This window comes from Syngnathus floridae, chromosome 16 (assembly GCF_059516105.1).
Source record: "Syngnathus floridae isolate MCC-2025c chromosome 16, RoL_Sflo_1.0, whole genome shotgun sequence".
NCBI lineage: Eukaryota > Metazoa > Chordata > Actinopteri > Syngnathiformes > Syngnathidae > Syngnathus > Syngnathus floridae.
Window position 1 is genome coordinate 7053984 of NC_142428.1, and position 13421 is coordinate 7067404.

Sequence of the window (13421 nt, forward strand, 5' to 3'; positions counted from 1 at the left end):
TTTAAACTGAAAAAAACATTTATTTCAGTTTACATTGCATTTAAAACTATTGTTTTAAAAAAAAAGAACACTACACCCATCAAGGAAATGTGGTGTAATATTACAAAATAAGACCAAGCTCTGAAATCATAGAATATTCCGCCTTTAAATTACTGCATGATTCCCTGTTTATATACATACAATTGATATAGCTCCATATGCCGTTTTTTATTCTTTATAAAAGAAAAAGCAGAACCCTTCCGAAGTGAGGTTAAATTTTAAGGGCAATACGACGGCTCCAACAGTAGTGTGTTCCTGATTATGAAATGCCTGAGAAGCTGCTTTGAGTTACAGCAAAATGACACAATGCCCACTCTCATATACCCGATGATCTATAACAGAAAGGAAAATTACTTTTCACTGCCAAAGGAAACAGGAATATTTAGCAGAGAGCACTTGGTATGCAAATGAGACGGGCGTGTCGAGTGTGACGTACCTCAAGCTAGCATCTACATGTAAATCTTTTAGCTAATAAAATGGCTTGTTTGGTTACAGTAGTCAAAATATTGCACTAGAATGAGAAGAAAAGCAACGAGTAACCTTGCAGTCTGCAAGAAGGCTTCCCGATCGTGCTTAAAAATTGAAGAGAGGTCAACTCTCCACTAGAGGGCGTTCCAGACTAGATGGTGATAACTATGAGATCCCTTTTATCCATTAAATAAGCAAGAGAAGCACCCAAAGTGCACAATGGGCACAGCCCATAAAGTTTCGCCCCGTGAACATTCACTGCCATCGAAAGCGTGTCAAAATTCCAATACAAAAGCTAGCTAGCTCTTAGCACTATTGTGTAAATGCGACTGGAAGCGTGAGGAGAATTTCTGACCAGTTTCTGTGTGAATAGCAACAGCCGACATTGTGGTATGGTTATGACCAGAATGATCCTTATTTACATACTTATCATGACTTACATTCTTTGACTAATCCGAGTCCCGTGGGAGCTCTGGCACAAATGTTGGAAGCTCGCTGTGGAATAGGAAGTTCATTCATTTGTACATGAGAAGCAATAAAACTCCTAAGATGGCCTGTTTTCATGTTGTGCTGCGCAATACCAGTTCAAAGTCTGCGATTGCCTCATCACCCTCCCGCTTTGACACCTTCACATGTGTGAATAGCGCTTGCATTTGCTTCCCCTTCCAGAAAACAACAGCGGAAACAGGCGAGACCTTCCCTGGGTTTCTTCCCCGCCTTCTCCCTTCCCGAGCACGTACGTCGACTGTGAAGGCATCGTCGCATAGTCGTTGCTCTCGCCGTGTTTCAAATGTTGGCCTTGTCGCTGTAGAAAGGCGTGACGTGAAACATATAGCAGTGCGTGCACACCCTCACGGGCTTCATCTGGCCGTATCGAGGCAACGGAGCCGAGTGGGAGGAGCAACGAGAGCAGAAGATCTGAGAGGAGCAAAGGCAACACACATTAGGGCTTTGTGGGATCACCACATTGAGAGGAGGAATGGGTCGTACCTTTCCACAGCTTCGACAGTGATGTTTCCTGCGGATGACGGTGAAAGGAGCCTTGCACGCGATACAGGAGCTGCATACTTCATCTGGAACCCAGTCAGGAGGATCTACGATGGATGCCACAAAAAAAAAAAAAATCCACTAAGTATGGAGGAGTCTGACCATTGAGGTTTCTTTTCTGCGTTATTGAAACACCATTGACTTGGAATTCTAGCTAAAAGTTGTTTGCTCAAGCCACTTAGTGTGCGGTCAGATTTCCACAAAGAGGGCCTTGGTATGGCTTCATCCGAAGAAGACGGGCTGACATTTCAACTTGGAGTTTGTGCTGACCTTCAAACTGTCCCTCACGGGCCTTGGCTGCCAATTCTGATGAGGAAATGGTCTCCTGACAGAGAGCGCAGTCCTCTAGCACGGCACTACGTAGAACAGGGCCTGCTAGGCAACACAGAAAATAAATCAAGTTGGGTATGAATTGATTTTTTTTCTTTTCCCCAAAGTTGCATTTATATAATGCATGTGCAATCCTTACCTTTCTTTTGCTCGTTGTCTCCCTGCTCAAAGTTTGTTGCCATAACCTCAAATAGCGTCTTGAGAATGCTGCGAAGGTCACTGGCGTAGTTTGTCTGCAGCTGATCAGCAACACCTACATCCCACAAAAGAAGAAATTGAAATAATGAGAAGAAGGCAGGTAAAGTCAAAGTAGGGTACACGCCTCGGGCAACATCTCCGCTTCCTTGTAATCAAAGTCAGCAAAGGCCCAATTCTCGGACGTCTCTGAAAGATGATCCTGTGCAATTATCCTGTGGGTTTGATGAGAAGTTTTTTTTTTTTCCTTTCACGATCTGCTCGGAAAATAGTCAGGATGGTATTTGTAAATGGTAAAACTGTTCAATATTTGATGGCCAATCGTTATGTGGTCAACATAGAGTTGGGCCGAGCCACAGACTCGATGACGAAGTGAAATGGAACAACAGACAAATTAGGAAGATCGGACGGACAAAAATAGAGGAGCAAATGGGTGTGTTGAGTGTTTGACTAATGCAGCGGCAAAGTTTAGTCTGCTTTATTCTTTCCTATATTTGTTGCATAAATGCAAGCATTTTCATTCCTAAAATTTTTTATTTCAATTTTTTTGTTGGCTGATTTATTGTAAAACTATTATTAATCTAATTCAAATATACATTTAATAATTTTTTTTATAAATTTAATACATTTTTATTTCTTTTTTTGTTGGTTGATTTATTGTAAAACTTTTATTAATCTAATTCAAATATACATTTAATAATTTTTATTTTACAGTAATCAATTAACTAACGAGCAACTATTTCATATTCATTTTGGGGGCAGTGTGGATGTCTGGCGGCACCACACTGCCTCATACAGGTTAGTCTTAGTAATACATCAAACATCAAGTTTGCGTGTGTGTACACATCTTAAGCGAATAAACTCACTGTGCAAGGCCTTACCCGATATGCAAACAAAGAGCCGGTGAATGAGGTCGCTGCTACTGTGGAAGCGTGAGCGAATTTTATTTCGAGCAGCTATCTTGGCATCTTGTAGAGCCAGCCGGATATCCTCATGGTCCAGGTCCTCGGACGTGCCTGAGCTGGGAGTAAGGCTGCTGACGGGACTGCGGGAAACGATGGGAGACAGAGCAGGAGAGGCTGTTTGTACCTTCAATTGTCCCTACATAATTCACAATATTCCATACATATTTCATTGAGTGAAGATGTTGAGATTTAAGACACCAAAGACATCTGAATATCATAAATGAAGACTGAGAGGAAACATCATCTACTGCTTTGGCCCAATATTAAAAAAAATTACTGCACTCGCATATGATGCTGCTTATAGTTACCTGGGAGTGTAAACACTGCTGGATAGACTACATGTGGTGACCGACACACTCTCACAGTCACTACCTGACACAGAGCTGACGGGGGAGTTTTGAAGACTAAAAACGATACAGAAAAAAGAGGAAATATTGGAAACATAAAAAGACAAACACAAGGTCAGTTGAATACCAAAATGCTATTGAAGTCTATCAAACGTGCAGTGATAAAAAAAAAAAAATCGTCAATATAAATGAAAATGTAGATACTGTAGTCTGAAAATTAGTAAGATGTCAAATTAACAAATGGTGGTGGTAAAAAATGAAATGAAAGACAACAAAAGTCATAAATGCGAAAGATAACTAACTTACCTGGAGCCCTTCCTGTTCTCCTCTTTGCTCTCCCTCTTGGATTCCTTAATTCCTTGCTTGTCCTTGTCCCTCAACGGACCTCCGGTTGGGTGTTGCCTCGTTTCAGTCGTCTCCTGTGAGTCGCATGTAGAAGGCTCATCCACAATGTCGTTGCCGCAGTTCTGATTGTGATGTCCCGGTAGAGAATCGACGACCAGGTTCTTCTCACATAATTCAGCTCTCCCTTCCTCTTCCAGGGGTTGGTTCAAGCAGCGAGCTGAAGTGTGAGACAGCTGGCAAAGTTCTCTTCTGCCGAAGCAATCGCGGCTTCGCGGGGGCAGCCGGCAAGCCGAGGACTGGATGACAGCGCCGGGGGTTGTGGTTTTACAGTGCTTATCTGTTCTTAGAGTGAGGCCTAAGCCGAGGCCTGCGGTCTCAGAGGTGATGGCGTCCTCGCGGGCGTCCTCACAGCTCCCGCAGCAGACGCAAGAGTTAAGCAAGCAGTGAGTGGCCACCAGCGGACCACAAGGTTCAATCTCGGAGGGAGAGGGCCGCAGCATCTTGTCCACCGCCAGCTCCGTCAAGCTGGGGGAGCGAGGGTTGAAGATGACAGTGGCCGAGAGTTTCATGCCGCCCATACGATGGGCAATGACCTCTGCGGTTTCATTCACGGTGCCCTCTAAGCCCATCTCCCAGCCGTTGGTGTAAGGCAGCGCTTCGGAGCTGGGAGCAGATGTGCGCGATGCAGCGCGCATTGCATTGAGACACTTAGTGCGTGGTTGGAGACACGGCTGCTCTGAAGGTCCTTCAGGGAGCCAACCGTTGCAAACGGCGTCCGAACGCACACCTGGACTACGTTGCAACGGATGAGCGGATTTTTGGGTTTTAGAAGGCGAGGCGACACAACTACGGACTTCTCTTGAGATGCTGGGAACGCCGTCTCCTGATGGGTCCAGATCTTCCATGAAGAAGACTCTGTCTTCTTCTTCTAAATAGATACCCGTTTTTCCTCGGCCCCTCTGTAACCTGAGAGGGGAGACCTCAGTGCTGGAAGGCCCGCTGGCTCCTCCCACCTCGCCTTTATTGGGACGGCGAGCCGGGGACTGGCCCTGGCTCGGAGGTGACAGCAGAGTTGACATTTCGTCTCCGACTCGGTACACCATCATGTTGAGCTGCTCCAATTCTTCCTCATCATATTGCATGGAACAAGCAAGTTCAGCCTCTTCTGCTTCCTCACACTGCAAGTCTTCTGCCTGCTCCCCTTTCTCGGATTCCACCTCCTCCCAGCCTTTTTCCACTTCTGCCAACTCCTCCTCATGGCTGGGACAAACAAACAGAGACAAATGCTTTTGCTCCTCATCACCAGCCGTGTTGGAGGTGACATTAGTGGGGCTGGAGGAGGACTGGTTCTCCTGTTTAGGTGCTGGTGTCTTGCTTGTGGCCTCCTCCTGGCCTGTGGCTAACTCGCCATCCTGAGAGATACAGAGGTTCCTCTCCAGCATCAGTAACTCTTCCTCCGTCAGAGTCTGCAGCAGGTCTCTGAAAAGGTGAGAAAACATCGTTACACCATGATTTAGGTGGTAAAGAACCAAAAGGTACGAGGGCACTCTCAGTGTACCTGATTTTCTTCAGCAAAGTACGAAAAGGGCGAAAGAGCTCAGACATGTCCTCTGCTTTTCGGTCAAGGTCGAGAGGTCCCTCTGAGTACACGACCAACCCACTAAAAATAGATTCAAGATCCTTTATGAGGAGTGAAAGGAAGGAGAAGACTGGTGAGGACGGGCAACACTTACCATACAATGGCTAGTCTGGGAATTGTAAACATCAACGCAGGCTCATAGTCATCAATCATGTCTTGAGTGAGGTAGCCCAAACTGAGCGCCCTGGGACAGAAGAAAAAAAAAAAAGATCAGTGTTTTGTTCTTCTCAAAGTGTTGCATCAACCACTGCTTTGGTAATTCACCTTTCCACCGTCTCACAGAAGAGAACAATCACCTCCTGCTGGACGTAGTATTCTTTGGGAGACTTGACAGGCACCATGGCTGACACATAGCTGCAATGCAAGAAAGGGAAACGATGACATTTGCAGTTGAGTTTGTTGTTGGCCGATTTGAATTATTATTTGCGCTCTGCTCGCCAAGAAGGTCTGCACCTAATTTACCTGAGTTCAAACTCAGCAAAAAGGCTGTCGAAATGTCGCAGTGCATCCTTCATGCGGTCCGTGTAGAAATTGAGGTCTCGCAGGGCTTGGTCTCGGGTGATGTTGCGGACCTCCTCCAGGCTGCGTGTTAGGTCCTTTGCCAAGGGTCTCATTGCGATACTTTCTATCTCCCTGTTCATGATGATGGAACCTGCAGCTAAACACTACACAAAAGCAGGGATATCTTTCAAAATCATTTTACAGTCTTGATGGACTAAGACTTGTTTTTCCTCCAGACTAACGCTGAGGGAATTAGCGTATACCTCTGCTCCAAACCAGAGCTGCCCCGCCAAGTTGTCATGACGAATCTCCTCGGGGAACTTGACGCAGAAGTCTCTGTTGGCTCGGTCACAGGGAATACATTCTTCCATAATCTGATTGATGATGTTCAGCACATTGTCCTGCAGAGTCACGCCATCACAAAAGCACAATGAAGCAAACATGAATGCTAATGACACCTTTTTTTTCTCCCATTGGTGATCATTGATTAGGAGGTAAATGAAGGCACTTTGAGGAGAGTATTACACCATTAGGGTCGCTGGCGTTCAATAAAAAACACAAAAATGAGGCCCGTAATTCAAGCTGCGAAAATAGTGTGTCACACATCACGAGAGCTAATCAAGAGCTTATGTGCCGCTGGCATGTACAAGAGCCATAACAATGACTTACAATGAGCTTTTCACTCAACTGTAGCGGCACTGTGCACTGTAATCTTGTCAGGCGCAGCACTGCGTCTTTCTCTGCATGCCCGCAGGAGGAAGATTAAAAGATGGAAAGCTTGACCGTTGAGTCTTTTTACAGTTTGGAGCTGTCTATGTGTAAGCTTCTATTTGCAGGGGACACTTCTGATAATCATCTCGAGGACCATCTGTTTATCCTCTTTTGCCGATTCATTCCATCCAAAATATAAACACACCAACATTGTAGAGCGCTCAGGCTGACATAACATAAGCAGCATGCCAGAGGCCCCCGGAGAGGACCGCGAATAGTAGCCGATAGCTGCAGTGCCTGGTTCAAATGTAAATTGTTGGCCCGAGTGGGCTTATCCGCTATTATTGGAGCACCAGGCTGTTGGGTATCATTGCCTAATTTTAATCCTCAAAAGCTTTCAGGAAGAACATTTGAGGAAAAAAAAAAAATCTGCGTAACTTATAAGACCACGCAAAATTATATAAACAGCGCTGCAGCAAAACAAAAATAAGCACACCGACGAAGGTAAAAGAACAGTCGGGGGTCAAGTGGTGACCTTATTAAGCACGGCCCGGTGTGCAGCGGCGCTGGGAGGGTTGCTGAAGCACAACAGGTCACATGACGACCTCCCAATACCACCCGCAGCTTTCTCAGCATGGCATCCGGCACTCACAAACAACCTTGCCCTCCAAGCACCTGACTGCACAAAAACTACTCCAACCATCTCCTCTATCAGGATTAAACAATGCGTAGTAACGCCAACACAAAAAGCTGTCGCTCCATGAAGAAGCCACTCTTGGACATTCATTAACAAAACACATGACTGATAAAAACACGTATGTTCCCTTACACACTTACAAAACTGTACTTATCGCACGTTATCAGCTCAAAGTGCTTCATGTGGATACTTGACCTAGATAAGTTAACAATAAGACTACCATGCCAATTTTTAGACTAAGGCTGATAAGTGTCATGTCTATATTTACAGATTGTCGGAAAAAAATGTCTGGCCAGGTGGTTTGTGTAGTACGAATTAGATTATGGAAAAAAAAAAAAAAAAATCAACAAAGACATCCGCCATCTTCCCATCTCACCTGGCAGGAGCGGAACTGGTTGACGAGCAGGGTACATCTTTGGGGGTCCTTCCTTCCATCGAGGCTGTCCAGTTCAGCGGCCACCTGGTTCAGCTCATCATCCGCGTAGTAGAACTGGGCCAGAAGCTGCGGGTCGGTCCTCTGTAAAGAATCACACCGAGTTACTGACCTAAGCTGTTTGGGATGGGAGCCACTTTGCCTGGCCATTATATCTCCCCCATCGGGGTCTTTCCACCATATTAAAATTATGATTTAGCATCCAGTGCATCAATTCTTCACATTTGGGTTCTGACAGAAGAGCTGCTGTCTGCCTCCACCACCGTTACTTGGTTTGCTACATAACTAACTAGTGTTAGATAAAGACAGACTATTTTTCAGAAGAACTGGGCTGTATGCTAATTGGCAAATGATGCATTGGCTATTAACGGGTAATTCCATTCTTTGTCTGAACACAGGATGAATACAAGTGATGTATGGGAGTTATATATAGTTGTTTTGTAGCTTGTGTGCAAATCCTAGACAACACGTCAAAGTATTTTCCGGTTGTTGTTCTTTAGGGCGATGGAAATGACATATTTTGTATTCATTGTCACTGCGTGAGGTAAAAGAGCTGTATTCTATTTTAGACTTTTCACAGTCAACTATAGGTGTATGTATATATGACTATATAGCTATTTTTCTAACCCTCACTTCCTCACTTTGTGACATCACAATGTTAAGACCAATGAGGTCGTTTTCTTGGATCAGACAAGGCTTGTGAATAGAGAGGAAAAATGAGCAGGAATGCTTCAAGATGAGTGAATGGAGGAAAAAAAAACACTTGAGGTGCTTTGGTGAGGAATTAGCATTTAAACATGGCTAAGAGCTCAAGAAATTTGATTTTGCATGATATGCCTGCTTTAATACAGTGAAAGCTCCCAGAAGAGTAGGAGTAATTAGTGAGTCTAACCCTGGTAGCGCATTTGTGTCATAATCTGCCAGCATGCATTGGAGGAGTTGGGACCAACAGCATAATGGAGGCAAAGAGTGCATTGGTTGAGTGACATACATTGTACAAGATAGGCAAATAAAAAATAAAAAAAATCACTTCGATCGTGCTTGTAATTCCAAGGAAATATCGTATCACATAGATCTGCTCACATTCTGAGAACAAAAGCCAATCTATTCACATGCAGACACAGATTCAAGGGAGAGCTCAGATAGATGGAAAGGTTAATGGATGTGAAAATGGCGACCACATGCCGACACGCATCGTCTCACACACACGGCGAGAAACCAAATGATAGCACAGCAGCTCAGGCGCTAAAAGGGCAGCCGACTACTTGTCTTTTTGTCTGCGGTGCAGTCAAAGTGTTTTTGATGGCATCAAATGGAATATTAGAATGACTGAATTGGGAGAAATCTCTCACAGGTGCTTTCCCTCCTCAAGTTTGCAATGCTCTTCCTGTTGCGTGATCTGCTATTCCACTCCCTTGTGGACCTTCTCCCTGAATATGATACACAACGCTGTTGCCTCACTCACGCTCATTAATAATGAAAGAAGCAACGAGGAGGGTATACAGAGCTGCAGCAGGGATGCTTGTCGCATCAGTCCTGCTAGAAGAAATACATACAAGACTTGGAGAATAATTTTCAAAGTGGCATAATTGCGCTTGGGTCGTGATGCATACCTAATATTATATCACTAGTTACCAGTAGGCAGGCTTCGGTAACACTGTGACACAAATGTCATGGTGACCACAGAGCAGAAATTGCAAGTCAAAAGATCCTTTTTTTCTGAAGTATTATATAGGCCAGTGTGCAGTGAAGAAGAAAAAAAAGAGGTGTTTGAAATAGATGTCATCCTAAAACCTCCTCCAGCTGCATTCCTCATACAAGAGGGAACATTCCTGGGGCACGGCATCATGGGCAGAACGAAGGAAGCTGCAGCGTTCAAGATGCACTGGAACTTGGACAATTTAGCTGCTTCATCTATAAAATAAAGTGAATTGGTTGGAGAGGGTAAACCATTTCTATGACTTGTAATATTGTGTTTCAATAATAATCACTGAGACAGTACAAAGTTGTAAACCATGCTGAACTTTCTCCATAAAACAGCCACATGCCAGAATAATCATTTTACGCTGTTCATTGTGTTACTCCATGTGGAATTCTTTGTGGGTTACACTCGAGTGATGTCACTATAATGAAAGTCACTGACGCAGCTTGTGCCCTCTTGCCTACGTATTTTGGCTATTGCCAAAACAAAAAGTCTTTCTTGTTCAGTTTGGTGAAACAGTATGCATCATTTACGCTGGATTCACACTGACATAAATCCGTGATAATGTGGACAAGAAGATTTTTCTGGGTCACCTTTTTATGATTATTTTTTTCCCCGCATAGGTTCTGAAAGGACTCCAGAACTTACATCATCACCATCAATGACAGCTCTACCTTGCGTTAAGTGAGGACGTGATTCAGTAGACTCTCATCTCATCCTTTTGCGGTGTGACATACGCCTGTGATACTCCCACAGTCGACTGCTCGGAAGATGACGCAATCCGCAGTGATTCCAAAATAATTTCAAAGCAATGCACTTCACGAGAATTACGTACTTCCTGCTGTTTTGTGACACATAAATTACTAAACGTCTGTTGTCTGCTCACATTGAGCGTTGCTACTGTGCAACATCAGCATTTTTTTGTCATCTCTGCTCTCTCCAAGGTCTTCAAATTCTACACTTCATTTCCATTCAAAGCGTGCAGCCGATGAGAACTACCAGACACTTGAATATCATCGATGCGGCGCCACCGGTGTGTGCACATTGAACCCACTTAAGGGTATGAAAAAAGACACCCTGTATTCTATTTGAATCCCCTTTTGCTGCATTCTGGCTGCCTACCAAGGATCCCATGCAAATGTTTTAAGGGGACGCTGATTCATACACTCATGTATTATTTAGGATTCCGTGTTGAAAGCAAAAGTGAGCCAATGGGGCTATAGACACAAACTAAATAGCGTCGATTTTATTCGAATGTAACGTTTTTCAGTCATGATTGCCTCACAGCTGTTGCCTGATCCGCATTTGTTTTTTCTAACTATAGAGTACTCGGGAATATCACTACCGTTCAAATCTATTCTTATCGGCACGATGAAGATTTGGATCTACATCAGACAACTAGACTTATCTCAGTCGATTAACTCAAGAGCGATCCAGTCATCTGGAATGATGGCTTAATCTGCGCCTCTTTGATGGAGAGTATCCTAATGTGACATTTGGACTAGGCAGTGACCTCTGTATGTGTCTGGCGTCCACCAGTTAAAGGCGTATCCCCATCTCGGGTCCCCTGACTGTTCATGGGTGTCATGTGACACCCTGTTTGCCAGCATCCCAATGGAACCTCTTATGCAACAAATAATCTGGTTATACAATCCAGAATTGGCTGTTTTGCAGCTACAATGGAGAAGTTGCATTTATAGAAAGACAAGTCCCTAAAGTAAGAAAATATGTCAACCTAATATAAGCGAGAACCTGTGTGATTTAGATATCAAATTGTGTTTACAGATCATAAAGTTGTTCAAAGTGTTTCTGGTGCTTCAGGAAAGTGATAAGAAATCTGGTGAACTTATCAGTTGGAGCAGATGTTGACACTTTTCATCTACCATATAAACATTGGCCTGTTTTGGAGTTACAAACTCGCTATTTGAGGCTAGGCTATGCTAACAACGAGAAGACGTTAGCTTAATAGCATTCTGCATGTGAATGCACCTATACGCTGCCGTGATTTATTTTCGTGTGAGAATGACCTACAGCCACTCTGCTATCTTGGAGGATGTCCATGGCTCATATTGAGCCCAAATCTGTCCACGTCCCTTTGGCGGTTATAAACAGTGACAGAGCGAAGACACTGAACAGGCTGCTGCAAATGACACGGAGCGACAGCCGTGACCTAAGAGCTTGCAGCGGCACGCATCTTTTTGACTAAGTGGCCAGAAAAAGCACATCTTAGATGTTTTTGTGACAGTAGACAACAACTCACTGTGAACAATTAACCCTATTTTGTACTGCACCACTCAACATTGATGCTAGAAATTAGAATTAAAAAAAAAAGGTAACGCTTCTTGATGTTCATGACATTGAAGAGCAGAACGAAAAAAAAAAGCCTTTGATTAGCACGCTCGACTAATTACCGCCAATGACAGCAGCCTTTCTGTCTCCCTTCAAATCTGACATTCTCCACGGCCACTTCCCTTCAATCATTGTTTCCCCACACCTATCTCAAAAGCCTGCAATGAATTAAAAGTCTTCCATCTCCTCTGACCAAGGGTCAGCGCCCTAAATTCAGGAAAGTGACACGAAATCAATTACTGCACGGCTAGCGGTTGAGCAGAATGAGGCATCCGCAAAGCAGCACAGAAAGCGGGCATAATATGAAGCCAGTGCTCAGCAGTTTGCTGTTCCCTCCTCCGACGACTGTGTGCCAATTTACAGACACTCCTCTGCGGAGAGATGCTAATTGCTAATTGCTTCGTCTGCCCTCACTTTTTTCACTTGGAGCCAATTTTGGTTTCACTTCATTGGCTCCCTGCTGAGTTCATTTTCACATTCTTTGCATGTATGCATCACAAAGGACATCCGGTGTAAAAACTATGCAAATATATAATCGCTGCAGCGACACCTGACTCGACGTGCCCCAACAAGAAAAGTCTTGCAGTATCAACTATCCACCAATAGATGGTGCTACTACATGATGTCAAACAGGAATTTGGGAAATGGGGTGAGTGGGATTAATAAACAATGACCTCCATCAAAATCAAAGTCTAATTTGTCAGTTTATATTTTTATAGTTAACTCAATGTGAAAAACAAAAATATAAGAAACAAAATATTCTCACATTAGCGCCACCTACAAGACTGGAGTTGAACATCAGCTATCGTAATTGTGATTAAGAGCTATCTAAATAAATTTGACTTGACTTAATAACCAGTTTTTATATAACGTCCTTAAAAAAAAACATTATTGCTTTTTTTTACACTTACATACACGCAAATGAAAATTTCCAATAGTGGAATTTTACTAGTACATTCATTGCATTGCATGGTGATCGTAAAAGTCCAGGGCAATGGTCCCAACACACACTGATAAGAGATGAGTTTGTCTCCTGGACCTCTGTGGGACAACGGGAACCAAGCCAACCGATTTTAGCTTTGTCACACTCTCGTCATCATTCACTGGGAAATAGGCAAGTCACTGATGTATTGATAGTTATACGGCAGCAGTATACTTTTCTGCTTCCAAGTTAACCCAGTGACTGTGCAATCTCTGCTGCATGCTGATGCAACACTTCTCAATAATCCATCCATTATCCAAAAAGTTCAATAATAAATGTCTTATTGTTGAAAATGATACACAGCGTTTTGATCATAAATGTCACAACAATTATAAGGAGGTGGGGGCTGATTGTCAAGTAACACTTTGTCGCTAAGAGATAAAAAAGCAGAACAGGTTTATCTTTTCCTCTTCCAGCTTTTCTTTACTGCGGTTGTCTCGTCATACTGGTCCGTATAATTACTGAGGCTTTTAGCGCTTTGTTTTTCACTCACATTGAAGGGAAACAGTTTGCTGGAAACCCACAGATGATCATGGTAATTCTTAGTGACTTGGCTGAAAAGACGTCATTGATCGATTGGCAAATTATGACATTAGAAGCGATCAATATCTGCTGATCAGGTCTGTTGCTTTGAAATTCAAACAAAGACTGTGTTCAACTTCAGGGATTAT

General features: G+C 43.6%; 1 protein-coding gene across 3 annotated transcripts in view; it reads right to left on the reverse strand.

Annotated features, from left to right (window-relative positions):
• zfyve28 (zinc finger, FYVE domain containing 28) overlaps positions 1 to 13421 on the reverse strand; it is a 19106-nt gene continuing 5685 nt past the window's right edge. For 2 of the 3 annotated variants that reach the window (XM_088400240.1, XM_088400238.1), the window contains exons 2-14: positions 7661 to 7801; positions 6140 to 6277; positions 5838 to 6040; positions 5640 to 5729; positions 5470 to 5559; positions 5295 to 5396; positions 3698 to 5215; positions 3353 to 3448; positions 2961 to 3124; positions 2024 to 2137; positions 1825 to 1929; positions 1498 to 1601; positions 1 to 1425 (exon numbers count right to left, since the gene is read on the reverse strand). In XM_088400240.1, coding sequence (XP_088256366.1) covers positions 1294 to 1425; positions 1498 to 1601; positions 1825 to 1929; positions 2024 to 2137; positions 2961 to 3124; positions 3353 to 3448; positions 3698 to 5215; positions 5295 to 5396; positions 5470 to 5559; positions 5640 to 5729; positions 5838 to 6040; positions 6140 to 6277; positions 7661 to 7801 — 2997 coding nt within the window. In that variant the 3' untranslated portion in view covers positions 1 to 1293. The remainder of the gene's footprint in view (positions 1426 to 1497; positions 1602 to 1824; positions 1930 to 2023; positions 2138 to 2960; positions 3125 to 3352; positions 3449 to 3697; positions 5216 to 5294; positions 5397 to 5469; positions 5560 to 5639; positions 5730 to 5837; positions 6041 to 6139; positions 6278 to 7660; positions 7802 to 13421) is intronic. The other variant, XM_088400239.1, reaches the window with a different exon arrangement.